The sequence below is a fragment of the Onychostoma macrolepis genome, chromosome 15 (genome assembly GCF_012432095.1).
Source record: "Onychostoma macrolepis isolate SWU-2019 chromosome 15, ASM1243209v1, whole genome shotgun sequence".
Lineage (NCBI taxonomy): Eukaryota > Metazoa > Chordata > Actinopteri > Cypriniformes > Cyprinidae > Onychostoma > Onychostoma macrolepis.
This window is the reverse complement of record NC_081169.1, coordinates 14146940-14173109: the sequence shown is the minus strand read 5'-3', so window position 1 is coordinate 14173109 and position 26170 is coordinate 14146940. Positions and strand designations below refer to the sequence as shown.

Below are 26170 nucleotides of genomic sequence, written 5' to 3'. Positions count from 1 at the left end.
CAAATGTGTTTTGGGTGCAATATAACTCTTGCATAAGAAAGTAATGACATGCAGTTGCTTTATTAGACTGAATTGCTGCGGTAGAGGTATTCAATAACCGGAGAGCATCTTGTTGCTCTAGAATGGTGACACCATGGTGTTGCTGTGGCAACGTGAGTAACCGAGTGAGTGCGGTGGGGGAGGGGTGCTTAAAATGGACAGGCAGGGAACACCGCAAAACATGTGACCTGCAGCACTCCACATTAATGCTTTAAATGTGTATGTGTGTGTGTGTGTGTGTGTGTGCGGCTACTGTACAGACACACCAAAGTGGCTTCAACTAATCTCTGACCACAACAGAGATGTTGAGCCACCTGGAGATTGTGGTTATTAGGCCCGAGCGGTCCACTCTTGAGTGGCACATTGGCCATGTGGCTCTGCTAATGGAGAGTTAATGGGAAAATAAGAAGCTGACCGAAGCCCTGGAGCATCCGCCCAAACCATTCCTCATTTAGAGTGCTGCAGAGCCAGAATTCTGTTTAAAGCCCAACAAAGCAGCAAATCATTCCTCTCCACACACCAGATGTGATCTGCTTCCTGCTTTCATCATTGCTTGAATAGCTTTTCAGACATAAAGCATTGCTTATATCGCTAATACGATCAGTTCCAGTTTATGGCTTTCTTTGACTTTTAGCATCTCTACTTACAAGTGATTGTTAAAAGTAAAGTGTCATTTTTTAACAGTTTGTAGTTTGAAATGCAGAAACAAAACATTGTTTGTTGGAGTGGTCAGATATATTGACTTTTAGCTAAACCATTGTCATGGATTTGGGGTGGGTGTTTTCCAATTCTGTTTGTGCTATTAAGTGTTGTTCACAACTAGAACGATAACTAGAATTATACCTAGAAAGTTTCGAAAACCATTCTAATTCTAATAGATCAGCGAAACCACAGCTATAATTACAATGATTTCGTTGGAATGTTTTTTTTCTATAGCTGATGAACGATAAAAACATTAAGAGCCAATCAGAATCCAACTTTAAAGAACTCAAGGATTTAAAGGGGCAGTACGACAAAACTGCAGAGTGTGATTACAATAAACATAACAATATCATCCTCTGGTGTGAACACTAATATAGCTATCGTTATAAGTTATCTTTATAGTTTTACAGTAGTTCTTGGTGTGAACAGGCCTTTGGTAGATCAAAAATACGACTTTTGAATTCAACAAAATGCAATTTGCAATCTGTTTTATTTTGTAAATTTACATATTTCGAAGTGAAACAGCCAATCAGAATCCACCCGACTTTAAAGAGCTTGAGCATTTAAAACGATAATCAAACTGCAACATGTAATAATGATAAACAGAACATTATCGCCCACCGGTGTGAGCGTTAACATAGTTATCATTATAGATCTTAATAGTTTTAGTTCTTGATGTGAACTAGTCTTTAGTGGCGCAAAAATACTACTTTTAAATTTACCAAAAAAATTGCACTTTTATTTTTAATAAATTAAGATATTTCAGAGTAAAACACGATATTGAATGAGGGAAAAAAAAGTAGGATGGGACCTTATTGAGAACTGATTGGATTATGAAGTGTTTCAAATTCATTTTAATTCTAATAGAATAGCAAATGTCGTTGGAATCACTTTAAGAACGATTTTTTTAGTTGATGAATAATAAAAACATTAAGAGCCAATCAGATTCCACATGACTTTAAAGAGTTCAAGGATTTAAAGGGGCAGTACGACAAAACTGCAGAGCGTAATTATATTAAACATAACGTTATTGTCCACTGGTGTGAACACTAGTTATCATTTTAGTTGTCTTCATAGTTTTACAGTAGTTCTTGGTGTGAACAGACCTTTAGTAGTTCAAAAATACTACTTTCAACATAAAGTGCTATTTGCAATCTGTTTTATTTCATATATTGACATATTTCAGAGTGAAACAGCCAATCAGAATCCACCTGACTGTAAAGAGCTCAAGCATTTAAAACGATAATCAAACTGCAGTGTGTGATTATAATAAACAGAACATTATTGTACACTGGTGTGAATGCTAATATAGATGATATTATAGATCTTTTTAATTATAGTTCTTGATGTGAACAAGTTTTTAGTGGTGCAAAAATACTACTTTTAAATTTAACAGAAAAATGCATTATTTTTCTCATAAATTAAACATTTTCAGAATAAAACAGGATATTGAATGAGATAAAAAAGGAGAATGAGACCTATCGAGCATATTGGATTGTGTTAGAGAAGTTTTTTCTTCCTAAATGTCAGTTTACTGTTGATTATGAAGGCTTCTTTTTCAAATCGATTGTTATTTGTAACTTTGTAAATTGTAAATCTGTAAACTAAACTTTCAGAAAGATTTCAGAAAGGCTACGTAATCAACTAAAGCAGACAAAAACAAAAGCTATATGGCTTTTGGCTAAGATTAGCCAATAGCCCACATGGCCTAAGGGTGATGTCAGCTGAAAAGAAAGTAATTTCACAAATTTACTAAATTAAAAATAATAATAATAATAATTTCAAGGAAATAATGCACATTATTTGTGCGCAATAAAAAGTCAAACCTGGTGATTTCGGCTTGCTGCTGTAGCTGTTCTTGAACCTTGCGGCAGATTTCACCCGCTGTGGTGTTCACCTTGCCGATCTTGGTGAAGAGGGCAGCGATCTTATCGCTGCGGAGGAATCCTGCTGCTCTTCGCTTCAACAGGTGGCTTAAGCAAGCCTCAATGGAGCCTGCAGGAACATAGAGGGAGGAGTTGATAAGCAAAGATCAAACAAAACACTGAATAAACTTAAGCAATTAGCATCTTATTATTTCCAACAGCTTTATGAATTCCTTTAATAACAGCCATTTGTTCTCACATGTCAAATTTTCAATTCCATTTCTTTCCCAGGAGGCTTTGCTATCGATGAACTTGCACGGTGCGAGGGAAAATCTTATTGCAGAAGTAATTGTGTTCTGCCTCATACTCCTCATTTGCTTTTCGTGAGGTAAACAGCCATGACGGGAGCGCAATTGCAACTGGGAACGAGATTTACTGCTAGTTCCTAAAGCACAGCTAAATATTTTAGGGCGAGCTACCTGTTACTGCTCCTGCTTCTGCTGGGATTCAGTTCCCCTTAAGCACTGTGCGCTCACTTCAAAAACAAATAAACAACGGCAACAGTTCCCCAATCCCCTAATCTCACCGATGAAGGATGGAGCGGATGTTCATATTGGCGTAAAAGGACGACTGATGTGTTCGTCCATCTTTCTCGACACTTAGCCAAGTGCTCACGCGCCAAGAACAACATAAATCAAGATACATGAGGAAACTGCTTGGCAAATGAAATCAAGATAATTTTTTACACGATTGCAATGAAAGGCCAGTTATGAGATTTGCATTTGTCGTGACGGCTGAGTAAAGTCTACCTGTCGACTCGCCGTGTGATTGATGCTATCAATATCTCAGCAGAATCTAGGTACTTTCGCTGCCACATAATCGACTGCATTTGTGAAAGCAATCAGATGTTTATGGCGGTAATAGCACTTTTATTGCTTGGCTTGTGCCACCGGGGGCAGTGGCTTCAGGTTTTTCCTTTTAAGAGCCTGTTTGATACATTTAGACAGCTAAAATGCACATTCATGAAGGGAAAATGGGAATTGAATTGGTCTATTGTAGTTGACATCCAGGGGCCTCCAAAACAGCAGGGCCCTTGGGCATATAGTGCGAATCAACCACTTCACCATTGGTTTTCAGTGAGAGTTTACAACATTTTTTTTTTTTTTGAAGTTGTGCAGACATGATCAACAAGCTGCAAATATGTTGCTAATCTACACCTCTAATTTCAGAGCATACAAGGAGATGAATCATCTAAGTGGCTGCTGAGTGCTTCCCCCTTGAGAACCCAGCACGAGAACTGTCTGCTCCCAGAAGCAGCTCTGATTTGAACAGTAATGCCCTGAGAGGCACTAAAAGAAATGGCACTTCCTGTGTTTCTCAGATCCATCTTCCATTGAGCAACAAACGTGCAGACAAAGCACTGTGCAGTTGAGAAACGAGCTGAACGCTCCTGAAGATGTATTTACATAATCTCTCCGTGCCTGCTGGTTTGAACGCCTTCCTGCATGCATCCATACACCCACAAGCTACTGGTCTCATGCTCGAAGCACACATTTGAATGCATGCAGGCAATAATAATGCATACATACATATAAACTCTTAAAACACACTTTTCACACTTTCAGTACTTTATTTAATTTGTCCTTTACTAATGTCCAGCTCCAAAAAATGTGTCCAACTGCTTTTGTCTTCCTAATGCAAATTTCATAGCTAGCATTATATGTATCCTAAATAGACAAAATTTGTATGTTTGCCCACTTACAAAGAAATGATCAGTCTATAATTTTAACGGTAAGTTTATTTGAACAGTTAGAGACAGAATAACAACAAAAAAATTCAGAAAAGCGCATTTAAAAAAACGTTATAAATTGATTTGCATTTTAATGAGTCAAATAAGTATTTGACCCCTTCACAAAACATGACTTCGTACTTGGTGGCAAAACTCTTGTTGGTAATCACAGAGGTTTCTTGTAGTTGGCCACCAGGTTTGCACACATCTCAGGAGGGATTTTGTGCCACTCCTCTTTGCAGATCCTCTCGAAGTCATTAAGGTTTCGAGGCTGACGTTTGGCAACTCGAACCTTCAGCTCCCTCCACAGATTTTCTATGGGATTAAGGTCTAGAGACTGGCTAGGCCACTCCAAGACCTTAATGTGCTGCTTCTTGATCCACTCCTTCGTTGCTTTGGCCGTGTGTTTTGGGTCATTGTCATACTGGAATACCAGTCCACGACCCATTTTCAATACCCTGGCCCTGAGAGTACATGGACCCGTCCATCATCCCTTTGATGCGGTGCAGTTGTTCTGTACCCTTTGCAGAAAAACACCCCCAAAGCATAATGTTTCCACCTCCATGTTTGACGGTGGGGATGGTGTTCTTGGGGTCATAAGCAGCATTGCTCCTCCTCCAAACACGGCGAGTTGAGTTGATGCCAAAGAGCTCGATTTTGGTCTCCTCTGACCACAACACTATCACCCAGTTCTCCTCTGAATCATTGGCAAACTTCAGATGGGCCTGTACATGTGCTTTCTTGAGCAGGGGGACCTTGCGGGTGCTGCAGGATTTCAGTCCTTCACGGCGTAGTGTGTTACCAACTGTTTTCTTGGTGACTATGGTCCCAGCTGCCTTGAGATCATTGACAAGATCCTCCCGTGTAGTTCTGGGCTGATTCCTCACCGTTCTCATGATCATTGAAACTCCACGAGGTGAGATCTTGCATGGAGCCTCAGTCCGAGGGAGATTGAAAGTTATTTTGTGTTTCTTCCATTTGCGCACCAGCTGTTGTCACCTTCTCACCAAGCTGCTTGGCGAAGGTCTTGTAGCCCATTCCAGCCTTGTGTAGGTCTACAATCTTGTCCCTGACATCCTTGGATAGCTCTTTGGTCTTGGCCATGGTGGAGAGTTTGGAATCTGATTGATTGATTGCTTCTGTGGACAGGTGTCTTTTATACAGGTAACGAGCTGAGATTAAGAGCATTCCCTTTAAGAGTGCTCCTAATCTCAGCTCCTTACCTGTATAAAAGACACCTGGGAGCCAGAAATCTTGCTGATTGATAGGGGATCATATACTTATTTGACTCATTAAAATGCGAATCGATTTATAACTTTTTTGAAATGTGTTTTTTGTTGTTGTTGTTATTCTGTCTCTCACTGTTCAAATAAACCTACCATTAAAATTATAGACTGATAATTTCTTTGTCAGTGGACAAACGTACAAAATCAGTAGGGGATCAAATCATTTTTTCCCCACTGTATATATCTTCTCAAGTCCTTCACTGACACTGTTGTCTCCTTGGTAAACAAGCTCGATAGATAGATAAATGGATAGATAGATAGATTAAATATATTAAAATAGAAAACAGTTATTTTAAATCACTGTATTTTTGATCATATACTGTATTTTTGACTTGCCGACCCCAAACCTTTGAACGATAGAGTATATACAGTATAACAAATCAACCACAAAGGTTGGTTGAAGAAACATCCAAATAGATTCTACCATCTCATATTGGTAGGATGCTTTGTGCATTCAACTGAAGAAAGCACTGAAACAATACATACAGGAAATCAGTATCCCATCACAGATACATTAAAAGGCTTCATCTGATTCAACTGTAACAACCTCCACTCAATAAGAACAGCACTGAAAACAGCATCTGACAAACCACATGGGGATTTAATGAGCAACAGATTAGACATATTACCACATAAATCATGCCGTTTTAAATATTTGCTGTAGTCTTAATGGTGCATTAATGACCAAAAGCCTCCCGTGTTCTTTCAGTCATGGAAACTGAAGTATGTCAGTTTTAAATACTTCTATCCCAGTTTATACAACTATATGTAAGCCATTGATAGGTTCCTTTTCTTCATGACAAATTACAGAGGGGTTTGCTCATATATCAACATTGGGGTGTTAGAGTGGAAAATCTAATTAGGCTTGTAGCACAATTAACCATAGTCCTTTGTCAAGCTCGTACCAAGCCTGTCGATAGAATACAGCAGAACACATCTAAAAGCCATAGTATTGATGCAGATTTAAGCTTCTGAGACGCTATGATATCACACACGTGAACGCGCTCACAAGTGACTGTATACATTGATCGATGGCTGTAATCTGAGCTACTATCATCTCTGTGAGAGGTGGGGGGCCGGATGCCGGCGGCTGGGCGCGATCGCTGCCGTCCATAGGGAAGCGCACCTGTGACTGTGCAGTCAAGCTGTGAGTCACAGTAATAGACAGTAATGAACTGCATTACTGAGGTACTCGGCAGCTGCACAGAGCGTGGGCAGCAGGGGGAGGCAGGGGGCTCGAGAAAGAGTTGGAGGACCATAGGAAAAAAAAAAAGATTAGACAAGGACTGAAAATGAGGGGCAGAGAAAGGCAGGCCAGAAGAAAGCCAGAGTTAAAGTGATGAAGAGTGAGGAGACGAGAGGGGAGAGGGCGTGAGAGAAACTGCAGACCAAAAACAAGAGATTAATAGAGTAGAATAAAAAGGGGAGAAAGACAACGGCAGAGGCTCAGTGACTCATCGCTCTCTGGCATGAAGAGGATTTAGCACTGCTGTACTTATTAATCAACCTGATCTTTGTCCCTCAGTCTGGACTCAGGCTCTGTCCTCGAGCGCCGGCCTTACGGAAAAGAGCATGTTCACAGAGACATCTGAATACCAATGACATCCAGCGAAGATGAGATTTTCCACTGGACGGCACCACATGATCATCCCCATAGGAAAGTGTGAGAGCGTACTCAATTCAATATGATCCGGTTCCATTATTTTAATTAAATTCAATGAAATTAGCTGAATTACTGAACACTTTCACACCAAAATCAAATTTAGGGTTATTTCCTTGTCATTATTTATGCTGTTAATGTTAACTAAACCTAAAACTAAAATTTATTTCAGTAGGCCTAATTTAAATAAAGCAGAAACAAAATAAAATACAAATACTAAATGAAAAACTAACAAGAATTAGAAATTTTGCACTAGCAATAACAAAGGGTTAGGGTTATTTCCTTGTCATTATTTATGCGGTTAATGTTAACTAAATCTAAAATTGATTTTTGTAATTTAAATAAAGCAGAAATTAAATAAAATACAATAATTAGACATTTTGTACTGAAAATAACTGAAATATCATTCGTTTTCAAATGAAAATAAATCAGCTAGATAGAAATATAAAAAAAACTATTAAAATGACAAAAGCTAAAACCTAAACTAAAATTATGAAAACTGAAAATACAAGACCTTCAAAATATGAATAAATACTAATAGTATATAAATTATATTAAAATATCATTGTTATTTACTCATCCTTATGTCGTTCCAAATCCATTTGCTGTTATTTTTCTCTGACAGGAATGAAATGAGACTATGAGGGATAGCAGTACAGTGCATTCAATAGCATGCCAATTGTTCAGCTGATGAAACGTCTTTCTGATGTTATAAAACAGTTTGAAAATTATGTGATCTAGGACTTTTATACAGTACGTGCCACGTTATTCATGCGTGAGTCCATATGACTCTGGTTGTAGTTAAGGATAGCTCTTCATTAATTCATGATTAGTTAACAACTTTAATGATCATTAGTACTTGATTAATTAAGTATTAATTTAGGCATTAGTACATGATTATTCATGTACCCTTATTGTAAAGTGTTACCAAAACTTTTAATCAGTTTTTATCTTGTTAATATATATATATATATATATATATATATATATATATATATATATATATATATATATATATATATATATATATATATATATATATATATATATATATATATATATATATATATATATATATTTACATTTTATTCATTTTTGTTAACAAGACTCTTTAAATGTGCAAAATAGAACTATTTGTACTAGTAGTCACAAACATTTGCATGCATGCCTGCATAAATTTAATGAAAAATCGTTACTGATGCATAAATTAACATGCTAAGACCTTAAATCTGACACAGATACTATTTAAATACGCTTCCATTTCCAATGGCCTTTTAGGTCATCCTCTCGCACCAGGTGATTAAATATTGATTTACACTAACAGTCCATCAGACCAGCAATCTCATCTGAGAGACGTACGATGGGGATCACAAACCTGAGTTTGATCTAATCTCTCTGGACTGAGACACGCAGGTTGAACAGAAATCAATCTGCATGCACCTCCCTCCATCCACTGTGTGAAAGAGAGAGTTTACTTCATCAACGCTCTCTTTGTCTAAGCACCTTCAATCAGCTGAGGGATGCGCAGCGCTCAGCCACAGCTGCTGACACTATGGGGAAGAGCAGTGCGGTCACCAAACACCTGTTCCAGAGACGAGAAAACATGACAATGCTGGCATTCACTTGACAGAAACACCCACAGAGACGCATACAGAGAACATTCCCTGATACTGCTGTCAGAGATAGCGATGCGTTTTAGGGACTATTATTAAAAAACAAGTGCAAGTAGACTTTGTTTTTGGCACTTACACCAGTACTTTTAATAACACCAGTTACTTAACAATAATGGTGAGACAGTTTACTCCTATATGTGGAACATTATAGGGTTAGATATAAACAGACTTCCTTTCACTACATTATTCAGTGACATTGCTCTACTTGCTTCAGTCATGACAAGGCCCATCTCTCTTCTCTTCAGTCTTTTATTCAGACAGCATTTCATAGATAAACACCATGACAAGAATTATGGGGTAATGATTCAGATCAGCAAGGGCCCATATTGACTTTCAAAATGTAAAACCATCTGTTTTAAATGCGTCTATCATGTGATAACTATCCACAGTCATCAGCCTTTGAAGTGGAAATATATCTACATGTTCCCAAAATGTAATCTAAAGCATTTAGGCCAAAATTCCAGTGCAGCATCCCTATCAAATATAATGATGGAATGAGGAAAATATGAATAGGGTTAAATAATTAGTACTTAAAAAGAAACAGTGAGATTTTTGTGCACTTTGGTTTTCACGCTCCACAGGAAATGGACATGCGCTGGCTCTTCTCAATCCCAAAAAAGCGTCTCTCCCACTGGGGAGTCACTCCTACGCATTACCTCTATAACACCCAGCTCTAATTAAGGGAAACAACATCAACTAGTCCAGTCCCAGCGCTGAGACACTCAGAGAACAAGAACATCACATGCAGCCATAGATTAACATCTTAGAGGATGCTGAGGAGCATCAGATCGTGGGATTTGATGAGGGTTTAGGGAAGACAGTGGAACATCTCAGGCTAACACAACATACAGATGTAATGGATCCAGTTTGAGAACCTGATTGTTTGCAAATAGGAATGTAATGAGGACTGAAATGTGTTTGGTAAAAGAGTGTGCTGTGTTGTGTGCGCGTTACTTTTCAGTTGTCTGGAAGTATTCCATTCATTTTCTTCATATGCATTTAAATATTCTTTAATAAATATGATTTTATGAACCAAATCAAACAACCCTAGTAAAAAATGTATGTATTTAAAAAACACATTTATTACATACTAAGTATATGTGACCCTGGACCACAAAACCAGTCTTAAGTCGCTGGGGTATATTTGTAGCAATAGCCAAAAATGCATTGTATGGCTCAAAATTACTCATTTTTCTTTTATGCCAAAAATCATTGAGATATTAAGTAAAGATCATGTTCCATGAAGATATTTTGTAAATTAAATTTCTTACCGTAAATGTATCAAAACTTAATTTTTGATTAGTAATATGCATTGCTAAGAACTTCATTTGGACAACTTTAAAGGCGATTTTCTAAATATTTAGATTTTTTTGCACCCTCAAATTCCAGATTTTCAAATAGTTGTATCTCAGCGAAATATTGTCAGATCCTAACAAACCATACATCAATGGAAAGCTATTTATTCAGCTTTCAGATGATGTATAAATCTCAATTTCGAAAAATTGACACTTAAAGACACTTTTGTCATCCAGGGTCACATATTTCTAATATATTAACATATTTACTGACAAATCACTCAATACTGATAGAAAAATTATAATTAAACTTTATTTGGAGTACTACTTGTGCACACTGCACATTTCTTAATATTAAGCCTAAAACGTGTTTTCATGTCACTGTTGATGAGAACTATATGATTTTTGTCTTTAAAGGGGTTATCGGATGCCCATTGCCCACAAGTTGATATGATTCTTTAGTGAATGAAAAGTCTATATACCATGCTTTGGTTAAAATTTCTCTTTTTTTACACTGACAAAATCAGCTCTGTTTTTAGCAAGCCATTCTAGTCCATGTTGCTTTAAATGCTAATGAGCTCTGCTGACCAACCCCTTTCTTCCATGGGGTGACGAGCAGTACTGTTTTATCAGTACTTTAGCCGCAAAACTGGCTAACTAGCACCTTATTAGGAAAGGCGATTTGCAAAGATTCATAAATAACCCTTAGGGTGGGTTGCACCAACAAGGATTAAATTAAGTAAAGTTTAGAGCTAATCAAGGATTTGTTGATCTGGGTTTTATTTTAAATCGAGTTGTGTTGCACCACTTAATTTTAGATTAACAAATCGGGGATTAGAATTCTAACCTGCAATTAAAACCTCCATCTACAATTAATTTTCTCCACCATGATGGATTCGTCATGTAATTAAACAGCAACAATGTTAATATTCCTTATCCTCTGTCTCTGACAAGTTGCTTTTGTCGATAAAATAAATCCAGGATCAAAATGATGGTTTAAATATAAACCTGCTTATTTTTAAACAAGGTTTAAAGTTTGGTGCAACAGAATTATTAGATAAACCTTGATTTAATCTAGATTTAAGCTTAATCCTTGTTGGTGCAACCCACCCTTAAACTCACTTCTGTAGATGAAGCTGGATCACGAATGATTCGCGCAAACATAGACGCATTTAGTCAGATCAGGGATCGGCGCATTCCCTTCAAAACGAAAGTAACGTTAATCCTCTGCGTCTTCAGCGGCTCAGATGTCGGGAGTAAATGGCGACTGCTATGTTCATTATTACATCCAACAACAAAACACGTCAATCGCTTAATCGGAGACATCTTGTCTTCCCCTGCACCGGAGTCAGTGGACAGCTCTCAGCTCACTCAGGGCGGGTCTAAGGTAAGACGGCCTTGTCAATCAACTATCGTGGGAGGCCTGTACAGAACTACGTCATTCTGACAGGAATCTCAGAACAGCCTGGGATTTTAAAAAAACCACTGGGTGGATTTTCATCATTATAGGATGGATGTGTACACACACTTCCAACACACATTTATGTTCAAACAACTTGTAAAGTGAATTTTGCATCCGATGACCCCTTTAAATACAAAATATTTAAAGTGCACCTAAAGTATACTTGAAATAGTTCCACTTTAGCGCAATCAAATATACTGAAGAATATCTTTAGTTCGAATATTGTGAATATATATTGTGAATGTGAATCCATTAAGAACTGAATCCAAAACGATGGTATCCCAATAAGATTATTTCAGTAAAAAAAATTTAATTACATTTTTTAAAAGATATCAAGAAATATACAAGCATGCAAGTAGTAATCAAATGTTGAACACCTCAACTATGTTACTGCCAATGCTTTGTTTGAAGAAGTTTGAAGAGAAAAACAACAGATCGAGCGACAGACAGACAGACAGACAGACAGATAGTACAAATGATCAGCTCATCAATCTAAGCAGGGCTCCTATAGTCATGCAGTCACACACCAGCACACACATACACACACATCATTCCAACAGGAGCACTGATCACGACTGAATGTCCCCTGGTGAAAATCAGTCGCAAAACCCAAAAGGCAACACATAAATAACCCATCTAGACTGCCAGTCATCAACAACAAAAACACCTCCGTTAGAGCCACCTGAGACAGGTCTTCCCATCAACCCCAGTGGACAGCTCCTGTGAATCCATGTCATCCAACATCAAGTGTCTCTCAGCGCAGCCTCCTGGCTGATGAAATCGGCGGGAATATGACACCGCTCCTGTCCTCGTGAGCAGAGCGAACAGTACAGCCTCAGTGGAGTTCAAGCTGTGAAGGTCAGATGGCACCTGGTCCCCTGCAGACAGCATCAAAACCAGAGCACGCAGGGGCCCTGTGAGCTCCTCAACACCGTGGCAGGGATAATCACATCGATTGTGGGCACACCTGATGTTATTTATCAGCCTGGCACCTGTATCGCTGTCAGGAAGCAGGGATGGAGCATGAAGATATTCCAGGATGCACTTTTACCACAAATCTGGAGGGCGATCAGTGGCCTGCTGTGGTCCCCTTCACTGTCACCTCAGGCCACAGCACGTTGTCTTTAGAAATAACCCTAAAGAAGACCACCAGCTGAGGGGGGTTACATAACCGTGCGTGTTTGTTTCAGCAAATTTGTGCGTAATAGCCTCTGACATGGCCGAATCCCTGTATAGAAACTGTGTTGTCATGGAGATAGACTGTAATTAGTGGAATACTAGAGTCTTCTGCAGCATCTGTGGTCCCCTAAATGATGCCCACAAACACATATGTGGAAATACAGGACTAGCTGCCAAAAAAGAAAGCTAGATTAGTGATGTGTCGGATGATATTTAATCATTTTGACACTGTTTGCATTTGGGGCATATGAAATGTAGATCATTATGAATCTAATCAACGTCTCTTTACAAGTATGACATCATTTTGAATACCTAGTTGCCACAGATACACTCATATAAGATATTTCCCTTACATTCCAGAAATGTCAGTTATTTTAGCCTTTTTGTCACAGATGTTTAATAATTAGCCATCACTTTACACAGCCAGCAACAGTTTCATTGTCTCTCCAAATTCATTGAGTAAAAATTCAAAATTTACTGCAAAAGCGTATGACTCTGTACACACCAGTAATAATTTTAAGCGGCTTTGAAATGCAAGAATGATTAAAAAAAGAAAAAAGAAAAAAAGTATACAACTGTTCAAAAGTTTGGGGTCACAAAGTTTTTTTAAAGAAATAAATACCATATTTAGCAAGGATGCATTCAACCGATCAAAAGTGACAGTGAACACATTCATATCGTTAGAAAAGTTTTCGATTTCAAATAAATGCTGTTTGTTTTCTTTTTCTATTCACCAAAGAATGCTGAAATTTTTTTTTTTACCAGAATTTCAATAGAAAAATAATTTAAAATAAAATATTACAAGATTTTCTATTTTTACCAAAAAAAAAGAAAAGAAAAAAAAACATTGATAATTTTAAAATATACTGTAATAATATTTAACAACATTTCTCTCTTTGGTGAAAACAAGAGTCTTCTTTTAAAAAACAATGAAAAAATCTTACCAATCCCACACTTTTGAACTGCAGTGCATGTAAATTATGGATGCACTAATATTAAAAGTGAGATTTTTAATTTTGACATTTTGAAGGGTACAGAAAGTACTGGTGGCTCATTACCAGAATGAGCCAGCACAATGCAGTGTAATATTCAAAATACAGGTAAAACACCTTTAAAAAAAATGAATACAGAAAATTGCTTCAAATTAATACAGTACTTTGCGCCCGATTGTTTAGAATGTAATCTAAATGTACAAATAGGCTAATTAATCGACCAGTGATATCAATGACATCAATATATTGTGCATCCCTAATATAAATACATCAATATAGCTAATATGCTAATATCATCTTGTTATAGGCCACGCTTAAAATGCAACACTCTCTACCAAGGGAGTTTCTAGAACTGGATGTGGCATGCAAATTCTCCACTGAATAAATCATATCATTGATAACTAAACTAACAGTTTTATCTACCCACATGCAGCTTGTCCCCGTGATTCAAACAAAGACACAGCTGTTTTAGATACAGTTGTTATTAGTCTATTATTCATGTGGGCTCTGCATTCACAACTCATTCAGAAAATAGCGCTGCTCCATCTGCTCCTTAAATTAAAAATCTGCAGTTGTAAAAAAAAATAAAAATCTCTATGACTTTTCAAACTGAATTTAACTGTCAATTCTGAGTCAATAAAGGAGCAACCGATCTGGAATAGTTACTACCTGTTCTACATTGGACTTGGCCATATCCGAGCGAACAGCTGTGCACTTCACAAATAAAGTCTGCTCGCAGTCTAATTTGAATCTGGGTCTCAAGTAAGACTCATTTGCAAGATGCTTCATTGTGAGCATCAGCTGAGGGACGCTGGGTAAACAGACATGACTCACAACTCTATTCATTCACTCATTAACGTCTAATTAGCTCACAGTGGCGCAGGTGTTCGAGAGAGAATCTGCAAACTTCCGTCTCAGCTCCTTATAACGTTTAGGGATTTAAAACTGCAGCACAAAGTTGGACTGGGGGAAGTGAAAAGACTGGTATTTTTTAAAAAGGAAAATAGGAAACAACACAATGCTTTACTTCCTTGACTAGCATTCCAGTATTGTTTGCATTCCATGAATCAGAAAGTATCGGCTGTCATTCCTTTCAAGTCTCTGATTTAAAGGAACAGGTGCCCCAAAAATAGAATTTTTGCTGAAAATTGACTCACCCTCAGGCAATCCAAGATGTATATGTATATTATATGTTATGTATAAAGCAATGGAGTGACGTTAAAAACATCTTAATGTTGGATATATTGCTTACAAACACATAGCTTTTCACTTCACAAGACATTATCTGATGGACTGAATTCATGTGAATTACTTGTGGATTATTGTGATGTTTTTATCAGCTGTTTGGACTCTCATTCTGACATTCTGAAATTGGCACTCATTCACTGCAGAGGAACTATTGGTGAGCAAGTGATTTAATGCTACATTTCTCCAAATCTGAAGAAACAAACTCATCTACATCTTGCATGGCCTTGGGAGGTTCTTCAGAATTTCTTATTTCTTTCACTTATTTTTCTCTTCAAAATATGTTCTTCTGAAAAAGAAAAAAAAGAAAAGAAAAAGGTTTGGAACAACATGAATTTTCATTTTTAGGTGGAATATCCCTTTAAGGGTAATTATATCAGGCAATAATCAGATTTGAATTGATCAAATGAATGCTATTTTTAAGGGTTTTGATGCATAATTAATGTAATTTAATGCATGAACTCTTAATCAATATAAAACAGCAACAGCGTAGATGTTGCATTGATTTTAGCAAACTGATTTTGAGTACAACAACCGATGTGTACAACAGCAGAAAATCAGCATCTAATGGGATTTGACTAATTATCTCTGTATTATTCATGAATGCACCAAATTCCAGCATAGAAGTAATATAGTCCCTATCAATTCAAATACTTTTTAATTCATATTAAATACGTAAATAGCAGTTTGTGCTCTCAACCTCTTCTGCTGACCCCTGACCCTGCCCACACTCTGCTCTGGTGTGAAACAGCCTGAAGGATTTACAAGGTCTGTGTTTTTCCTTCTATTGATCAGCCAGTGGGCTACAGAGCCTGGAGCCAGCTGACCCCTGACACAACCCACTGCTTGTTAACTCTGAATATGCACGGAGGATGAAAACTTTTACAACATGCTAGCCAAAAATCTTTAGAGAGACAAAATCAGCACATATTTAGCCATATGCTAGCTTCAAGTCTTTAAGTTGACATGGTTATATTTGTGAAATGAACATAAATGAGGAACTATGCAAAAACTACTCTTGCATGGGAAACCAGTGGGAAGTGGAAGTTATATTGTCATGTAGGACGTTACAATGAGATTGTTGATGTAATAAGTTTGTATCTTTGTACGTTTTATATAGAGATGAAAACATACAGAATTTGCCTGAATATGAATATCAATAACCTCAAAAGTGGTTATATTAACTGAAACAAACTGCACTTCAGACAATTACTATAGAAATTCTGGTAACGCTTTACAATAAGGCTGAATTTGTTAACATTAATTCATATATTAAACATAATAATAAATGCTGTAAAAAGGTTGTTAATTTTTAATTCATGACACCTAATATTGACATTTTACATCATGCCATTTATAATGACATGCTATAAAATGTCATCATGAATGACATTTTATAGCATTTATTAATCTACATAAATTATAATTTATAAATCTATTGTTTATTGCCAATTCATGTTTGTTTATAATATATTGATTAATGTTAATTTATACTTAAAATAGTTAAAATGAACTCTACCATTAAAAAGTTTGGGGTCAGCATTTTTTTTTTCTTTAAACAAAATTAATACTTTTATTCAGCAAGGACACATTAAATCAAAAGTGATTGTACAGACACAAAAGATTTCTATTTTAAATAAATACTGCTATTTTGAGCTTTTTATTTGTCACATTTTCCTTAAAAAAAAAAAAAAAAAGTTTCCACAAAAATATTTCAACACTGATAAACATTTCTAATATATTAGGGGAAAAAAAATAAAATAATTATATATATATATATATATATATATGCACACATACATACAGTATCTCACAGAAGTGAGTACACCCCTCACATTTTTGTAAATATTTTATTATATCTTTTCATGTGACAACACTGAAGAAATTACACTTTGCTACAATGTAAAGTAGTGAGTGTACAGCTTGTATAACAGTGTAAATTTGCTGTCCCCTCAAAATAACTCAACTCACAGCCATTAATGTCTAAACCGCTGGCCACAAAAGTGAGTACACCCCTAAGTAAAAATGTCCAAATTGGGCCCAATTAGCCATTTTCTCTCCCCGGTGTCATGTGACTCGTTAGTGTTACAAGGTCTCTGGTGTGAATGGGGAGTGGGTGTGTTCAATTTGGTGTTATTGCTCTCACTCTCTCATACTGGTCACTGGAAGTTCAACATGGCACCTCATGGCAAAGAACTCTCTGAGGATCTGAAAAAAAAGAATTGTTGCTCTACATAAAGATGGCGTGGGCTATAAGAAGATTGCCAAGACCCTGAAACTGAGTTGCAGCACGGTGGCCAAGACCATACAGCGGTTTAACAGGACAGGTTCCACTCAGAGCAGGCCTCGCCATGGTCGACCAAAGAAGTTGAGTGCATGTGCTCAGTGTTGTATCCAGAGGTTGTGTTTGGGAAATAGACGTATGAATGCTGCCAGCATTGCTGCAGAGGTTGAAGGGGTGGGGGGTCAGCCTGTCAGTGCTGTCATCCCAGAAGGAAGCCTCTTCTAAAGATGATGCACAAGAAAGTCCGCAAACAGTTTGCTGAAGACAAGCAGACTAAGGACATGGATTACTGGAACCATGTCCTGTCGTCTGATGAGACCAAGATAAACTTATTTGGTTCAGATGGTGTCAAGCGTGTGTGGCGGCAACCAGGTGAGGAGTACAAAGACAAGTGTGTTGTTGCCTACTGTCAAGCATGATGGTGGGAGTGTCATGGTCTGGGGCTGCATGAGTGCTGCCGGCACTGGGGAGTTACAGTTCATTGAGGGAACCATGAATGCCAACATGTACTGTGACATACTGAAGCAGAGCATGATCCCCTCCCCTCGGAGACTGGGCCGCAAGGCAGTATTCCAACATGATAACGACCCCAAACACTTGCTAAAGAAGCTGAGGGTAAAGGCGATGGACTGGCCAAGCATGTCTCCAGACCTAAACCCTATTGAGCATCTGTGGGGCATCCTCAAACAGAAGGTGGAGGAGCGCAAGGTCTCTAACATCCACCAGCTCCGTGATATCATCATGGAGGAGTGGAAGAGGACTCCAGTGGCAACCTGTGAAGCTCTGGTGAACTCCATGCCCAAGAGGGTTAAGGCAGTGCTGGAAAATATTGGTGGCCATACAAAATATTGACTCTTTGGGCTCAATTTGGACATTTTCACATAGGGGTGTACTCACTTTTGTGGCCAGCGGTTTAGACATTAATGGCTGTGTGCTGAGTTATTTTGAGGGGACAGAAAATGTACACTGTTATACAAGCTGTACACTCACTACTACTTTACATTGTAGCAAAGTGTCATTTCTACGGTGTTGTCACATGAAAAGATATAATAAAATATTTACAAAAATGTGAGGGGTGTATTCACTTCTGTGAGATATATATATATAAAATATTTGATTAGAAAACAATTATTTGAATTGTAGCAGTATTTGACAATATTCCTGTTTTATCAAATAAATTCAGCCTTAGAGTGACTTTTCAAAAAAAATAAATAAATAAATAAATAAAAAAATGCCTTACCAACCCACCACAAACTTCTGAAGGGTAGTGTACATGTAAAAATTATTAACAAAATGAACAATGCATGATACCAAAAGCATTAACAAATATAAAAATAGAAATTTTGATTATAAAGTCTAACTGAAACTCCTTTAAAGGGTCAGCCCCCTTAAAAATCATTGGATGATTTGTAACACTGAATGAGCAAGCTTTATCCTGATTAAGAATGAGATGTTTGAAGTTTAATTTTTTCATTTTACACTAAATACACAGAGAGATCTGTGAGTGCACTCACCCATGTAATTCTCAAACAGGCATTAGCAGTGGCAGCATCAGAACACGGGCTATTATGCAGCTCTGCTGTGCCTAATGGCTCGGCATCATGAGGGCATGTCCGTACAGTGTGTGCTCTGCATTATGGGAAGGCAGCAGGGTACACGCACATGATCTGACAGCAACACCAATATCAAACACACAGAAAAGGACGCCAGTGGGATCAAAGCATCTGACAGATGCTTTCTGGGAAATCCAGTTTTAGGCCTTTGACTCATCTCATTTCTGAAGAGAAGCCAGAAAAATGGCCAATTTAGGAAATAAATATCAGCATAAAATGTCATTGCCATCAGCTTGATTTAAAACTCTTCTCTCTTTTTGCACATAAAAATGGTTTAGTTTTTCAAAAGCCATCTTTATGATGGACTATATCTATTATTTTGCAAACTTTTGAACAGTAGTGTATGTGCTTTCATATGCCCTTTTTTCATACTAAACGAATGTGAGAAATATGCCAAAAGAAATTATTGTCAGAACCGAGCAAGGTTTGGTTGGTTAGCACGGCACAATCCAGCCAAGCAACTGCCAATACGTTTCCATCCAAAAATTCGAATAAAATTTATGCGCAAAACTGGAACATCGAATAAAACATATGCGAATAAAGCACAGTTTCCATCCAACGAGTCAAAGAGAACAAAATCGTCACTTCCTGGTAAACTGTGGCACTAAATATAACTAAGAATATAGGAGAAGCCACTGAATATAATAATTTTCATATATGACATAAATTACTCGCACCTCACAGTGAGCAGACGAGACACAAAATGCGGTCATTACTTTCGGAGGAGGATGCCTGCTGTTTGGGAACGCAGTCGTCTAAGACAATTATACAGAAATACTTTGACGATAGACTTTTCTCAGGCTTTTCAGAATGACTACAACAACAAATGGATGCTGTGAACAAGATCAGTCTGCTGGTTAGTCAAGTTATCCCACCCCATCGCGCAAAGTCACATGACTTTTTCGATGCGCATGGAGGAATTCATTCGGTAAATGTGTTTCCATTGTAGTTTATGCACATTTTTGTCTTATTGGTTATTTTTTATGCAATATTACAAAATGCGCATAAAAATAGGTGGATGGAAATGCAGCTATTGAGATGAACAGGAACGCTAATGGAAAGTTTCTCCTTCTAGGTAGGTACCCAGCCTTTTTGTTGGTGCTCAAACACACTCTGCCACCCCCATAACACGCACCACGTTCAATCAACCCACAATGCACAGGCACAATTCCTTTTGATTTATTCCCCTGAAACTTAATTTAGCTTGGAAGTGCATTGTCATATGCTGGTGTGACGTGGGTGAGTGCGTGCTCTAGGATGAAAGTGAGGGGGTGGATGACTGCGTGGGGAATCCGTGCCCGGCGACTGACTGGAAAACAGGGGAACTGCACTGTTTTTCGGTGGTGACGACAGACTGGCAGCGCTCCCAGACCAGCCCTCCCCAGCCACCCACACACCCACACACACACACACACACACAAGCGCTGAACAGCATTTATACTGAAACCATCACCCCGCTTACGGTCACGACTCAGGCGTTCTTACCCTCAGACACCCAAAAACGCTCCAAATGATTATGCAAAACACCTGCGATGCATGAGAGAGTGTGATAACCGGCGTGAGGGGAGGAACAACTTTGAAGCAAGCACTAAAATTACAGTTTCTTTCAGTCTTTTCCTTCGACACTCTGACTAAAAGAAACAAAAAGATGGATATGTGGAAAACTACACAATAATGAAAAGGAGTGCTGAATGAAGATGTCCTCATTACGGTGTCCATAAAAAAGTGCCTGAGTAACAAAAGTAATAATTCAAATTTATTAACGGATGTTCCACAATTAAACAGTGCCAACCGGCTAACGGAAGGACAGCGATGAGTCACAGACTAGCCAAGGGCTGACATCACTGCTTGTCATCATATGACCTTTAACCTCAATACACAGAAGCCATTCCAGTTTAGCCTTCTAAACAAGAGCAGTCAGTGAAAATAACATGCGTTTGGATAAATTTAGCATTCTGTATAAACATGGCAGCACTGCATACTTATAAAAAGAGTTCAGGCCACTCAGGCAAACATGGACACGCTGATTTTTGATTGGTCCTGATGTCTTGTACATTGCTGCTTAGATCTTACAGCTCTTCTGGGGTTTTGAAATTCACACAACACAACAACTGAGCCTCAAAGCAAAAGCTGGCACGCCATATTGGATGACAAGAGACACAAACTGTAAATATCAACAAGCTCAAGCAGTGGCAGCGCAAGAATATCTGCTGTGTGAGAAATACAAATTCACCACAAATGATAAACGGAATTCATATTTGCATAAACACTTAGATCAAGTGCTTTCTGTGGGCAAATCACTACTCCCTACTGTACGAAGGCAAAATGAGGTTGTAAATGTTAACAAAGCTGTGTAATAATGCAGTACATTACTTTTTCCATTCATGTAACAACTGCATTTGTATTTGTAGATTGAGGAAACTTGACTAAGCAATATCTGCGGTGCCACGCAGCACTGGTGTGTCACTGACGTAATGAGGCTGAGCCTGGGTTAATGTTCCGGCCTGTCTCTGTGTCACTGGAGTAAAGAGTGCGAGTCTCACACAGACACACACACACACACACACACACACACACACTCCCAGTCATCTGCACCGGACAAATCAACCTTATTGTTGGCAGTGATCCAAAGCTCCGGAAGTATCATCATGCCACCAAGCCCCAGCCATCGCCTCTAAAGTCTTTCCCGATGAGGGCTCTCATATGTAAAGGCTCATCAGAAATTATTTTTATGCCGGTCCTGGTTTAGACTAGTGCTAGTGCCTATATTATATATAATATTACTGCTAATATATGCAACATAATTTTATGTGTGTCTGAAAGAAACATTTTTCATCACATGCTGTCTTTACACAAAACATATTAATATATAATAATTATTAGTTAATTAATAATTTAATTTGTAATATGAATTTGTAAAACTGGGAAATTGAGCATCTATTTTTAGGGGTCAGAAATAATATATTTTTATATTTATATCTATATATTCTAAATATATTTTTAAATATTTCTTGGTGATTATAGGCTCTTTAAAAAGGTTACATGCATGCATATTAATTATTAGTTAATTCATTTTAATAATTTTAAATGTATTCAATTTGTAATATCAGTTGGGAAATTGAGCAATTTTTATATGTCAGAAATAAATATATTTTTACGTATTTATATCTATATATTTTTACATATTTCACAGTTATTTTTAGGTTTTCTTTACAAAATGTTATATTTATCTACATTAATTATTAGTTAATCATTTAAATTCACAATATGAATTTGCAATTCCAGTTGCAGCTATTTTTCAGAAAGAAATACATTTTAAGTTAAATTTAAATTAATATATATTTTTCATAATTATTTCATTCTATATACTTTACTAGAGTAATTATTGGGTTTTCTTTATCAAATGTAATATGTATATTAATTATTAGATGTTTTAATTTTTTAATACTTTACCTTGCAAAATGAATTTACAAAAATCGTTTGGAAATTGTGAAGCTACAATTTAACTCTACAAACAGCTCTAAACTCACTTTTACTATAGCATGATAATTTGTTAACAAATTTCAACTTGTGAGACTATAAATTATTCTCACAATTTCGAACTATACCCATGTTAACCAGCAAAATAACTTGGTGACACTAAAACCAGCACAATCAACAACATTTTATATGTCACAATGCAAATGCAAGGCATAAAAACTTCAGCATTGGTCCGTGTGATACAAAACACCTCTTCTCTCAAACAGTACTCACTGCAAAGTGCAATAATGTGGCTGCTGTCTTCATGCACAAACTTCTTGGTCACCGCCTCCTCCATAATCTGCTTCACCTAGACATGGAAAGACACGTAATTAGGAGCGGCAAAGACTGGCAAAAAATAATGGCAAGTCAAAATTCTTGGAATCGGGTGCACAAAAGCAACTAATTAATCATGACAGCGTAACCACAAATGCTTTAATTAGCATCATTCAATTGATAAGTTTCCCTGGGAGTGCAAGTAACTGTGTAGAATGAGTCTTTGTCACATTTTTCTCTTCCAACTGTCAGTACTAAATGCAGCAAATCCCAGACTAATTAATCACAATCCTTGCAGGCGGGTTTATACTGTTTATGTAATTTGAAGAACAGCAGAAGGGTAATTGTACCAATGAGAAGGAGCAAATTATGGGCATCTGCTGATTATGGGCATGACTTGTGTGCGCCCTATGGTATGACATTTGCCACAAGGCCAACAGTCAGCAAAAGCAGGACAATTTAAAGAAATAGTTCACGCAAAAATGAAAATTCACTGATAGTTTACTCACCCTTAGGCCATCCAAGATGTAGTATGTTTTTTTTTGAAAAATATTTGGAGAAATGTAGCTCACCAATGGATCCTCTGCAGTGAATGGGTGCCGTCAGAATGAGAGCCCAAACATCTAATAAAAACATCACAATAATCCACAAGTAATCCACACGACTCCAGTCCATCAATTACTGTCTTGCGAAGTGAAAAACTGTGTTTGTAATAAACAAATCCATCATTAAGATGTTTTTAACTTCAAACCACTGTTTCTAGCTAAAATAAGAGTCATCTATCCATAATATTGCTTTCTCCAGTAAAAAAAAATAAAAATAAAATAATAATCTTGTCTGAATCAGGAGAGAAATATGCACAGATCAAGCACTGTTTGTGGAAAGTGAAGAAGACTTTTTCACTGGAGGAAGCATTATTATGGATTATGGATTCATATGTTGGCCAGAAGTTTTAAAGTTTAAAGTTAAAAATGTCTAATGAGCTATTTGTTTCTTACAAACATGCAGACTTTCACAAAACATTAATTGATGGACTGGAGTGTTGTGAATTACTGTGATGTGTTAATCAGTTGTTTGGACTCTCATTCTGACGGCACCCATTCACTGCAAAGGATCAATTGGTGAGCAAGTAATGTAATGCTAAATTTCTCCAAATCTGCTCTTATGAAGAAACAAACTTATCTACAGCTTGGATGACCTGAAGGTGAGTAAATTTTCAGCAACCTTTCAATTTTGGGTGTACTATTTTTTTTAAAGGCTGATATTAAATATTTGCTGTTGTCCTTGGGATGAAATGAAAAAGAAAACAAATCAAATAGTTTTAAAACCAGTTCGCTACAGCAGCCTGTTGCATTACATAACATGCCTCGAAAGACACGAGAATGGTTGGACGCTTCGAATAGAGCAAATGCTTCACATAGAGATTCAAATGAACACAATGCCATTAAAACCCATTTCCAGCTAAGCTGACAGTGGTAACAATGGTGTTAATGAAGGCATCACTCAAGGATTTTTACAGCTGAAATAAGGGACAATCAGAGCTTGTCAGTCCACACACACACACACAACATGTGGAGAGATATCTTCACAATATGCTCAGTTAATACACCATCCAACATCTGAAAATACAAAGAGCTCTGGCGTCCTCTTCCCAATTTAAAAGGATATAGTGAAAATCTACAAAGACAGACTCAATCACATGCACAACTATAAAAAGAAAAGTCTACAAAGCAGAATGCAGTTCAAAATCTAAGCTCTTGACAGAAAATCTGACAAAAAAAATGGGGTATGGAGTTCTGCAGACGCAAAAATAGTTCGTAAATATTAAATAGATCATTGCAAAATGGTGTAATGTTGCTCAGCGCAGCCAATAAATATTGATGGGGGAAAAAGCAGAGAACAGGAAAATGAAACTAAGTTGTTTTGCTCTTGTGGGAGCCATTTGTGACGATCCCTGCTTCATGCAGCTGTATTAATCGTCCACTGATGCAATTTAACTTCTTAGGTAGCTGCTGATGCTTTCAGTTCCTAGGCAACCAGAAGGCGGCTGACTGCAACTTAAAGTGACAGAGACCTGGAATGTTACACAAAGCAAGTCAATGGAGGAATAAAAATCTAATCCTGTGTGTACAGCAGGACTGTTATAAGCTGAATGCATTGTAAATATTCATTCAGATACTGTATTTCCTCACTATACATATGCAATGCTTAAAATAGCTGAAAACCAAAAAAGTGAGGTTTTTTGTAGAGTTATATATTTCATATATATACTAGGGATGCATCGATCCGATATTCAGGATATATACCATATGTCATAAATAGGTTCCCATAGACATATAAATGTGGAATGACCTGCAGGAGAAGCACTATTAATAAATGGAAATCAATGTTACTCTATGTTAACTAAAGAGTCCAGTACATCTCTGTGGAGGAAGTGACTCATTTTAGAGGTAAAAATAGGTGATTTGAATGAATATGACGCACAAATGTTCTTTAAAACTTGATGAATGAGATGATGTTAAAAATTGATTTCCTTATTAACCCAGGCCACTGAGTCACCTGAGGCCAGATACCTTAAGAATTTAATTATCACATCCATGATATTAGACATGCCCTTAACCATCATGAGAAATGATGGCGGCCAGGACTGTGCATTAAGTTCAAGAGGCTGAATCAGCTATGTGGACACAGTCTGTTCTGACACATGAGACATGCTGGTACCAATTTAGGACATCTATTCTTTGCAGCAATTCATTCAAGATTTCTATTATTCATGAGGGCCGGATTTAAAACTAGCATTCCCTGCACTGTGGGGGAAAAGATAAGAATTAATTACACTGATATAAAAGAACATAACAGCTTCTCCCACTGTACAGTTCCTGGAGTGAAAACATTCGAAACTCTGTGAATGTGAAGTCTTATCAAATAATTATTACAAAATACACTCAGGAACAGTTCATTCATATTTATCGCAGTCTACTTATTTTGAATTGGCATAAAATGGTTCGTACAGAATTTTTAATAAACGGTTTTACTCCTTTTTTAGGTTAAAATAATACCTTGGATGAATTTGTTTTCCATTACAAGACTCCCTTGAGTGGGCCAATATATTTGTATATTAACTAAATTTATTATCTACACTGTAAAAAAAAAAATGCCGTAAAATTTACGGTAAAAAACGGCAGCTGTGGTTGCCGGAATTCTACCGTAAAATATACGGTAGCAACGTTTTAGGTTTTAACTTAAATTAACAGTTAAATACCGTAATTTCATTAAGTCAAGTCAAGTCAC

At 37.2% G+C, this 26170-nt stretch overlaps 1 protein-coding gene across 5 annotated transcripts in view; it reads right to left on the bottom strand.

Annotated features, from left to right (window-relative positions):
- sgsm2 (small G protein signaling modulator 2) overlaps positions 1 to 26170 on the bottom strand; it is a 50805-nt gene that overhangs the window by 22178 nt on the left and 2457 nt on the right. For 4 of the 5 annotated variants that reach the window (XM_058745221.1, XM_058745219.1, XM_058745220.1 and 1 more), the window contains exons 2-3: positions 22838 to 22913; positions 2568 to 2736 (exon numbers count right to left, since the gene is read on the bottom strand). In XM_058745221.1, coding sequence (XP_058601204.1) covers positions 2568 to 2736; positions 22838 to 22913 — 245 coding nt within the window. Of the gene's footprint in view, positions 1 to 2567; positions 2737 to 8716; positions 8924 to 22837; positions 22914 to 26170 lie in introns of those variants that run through there. The other variant, XM_058745222.1, reaches the window with a different exon arrangement.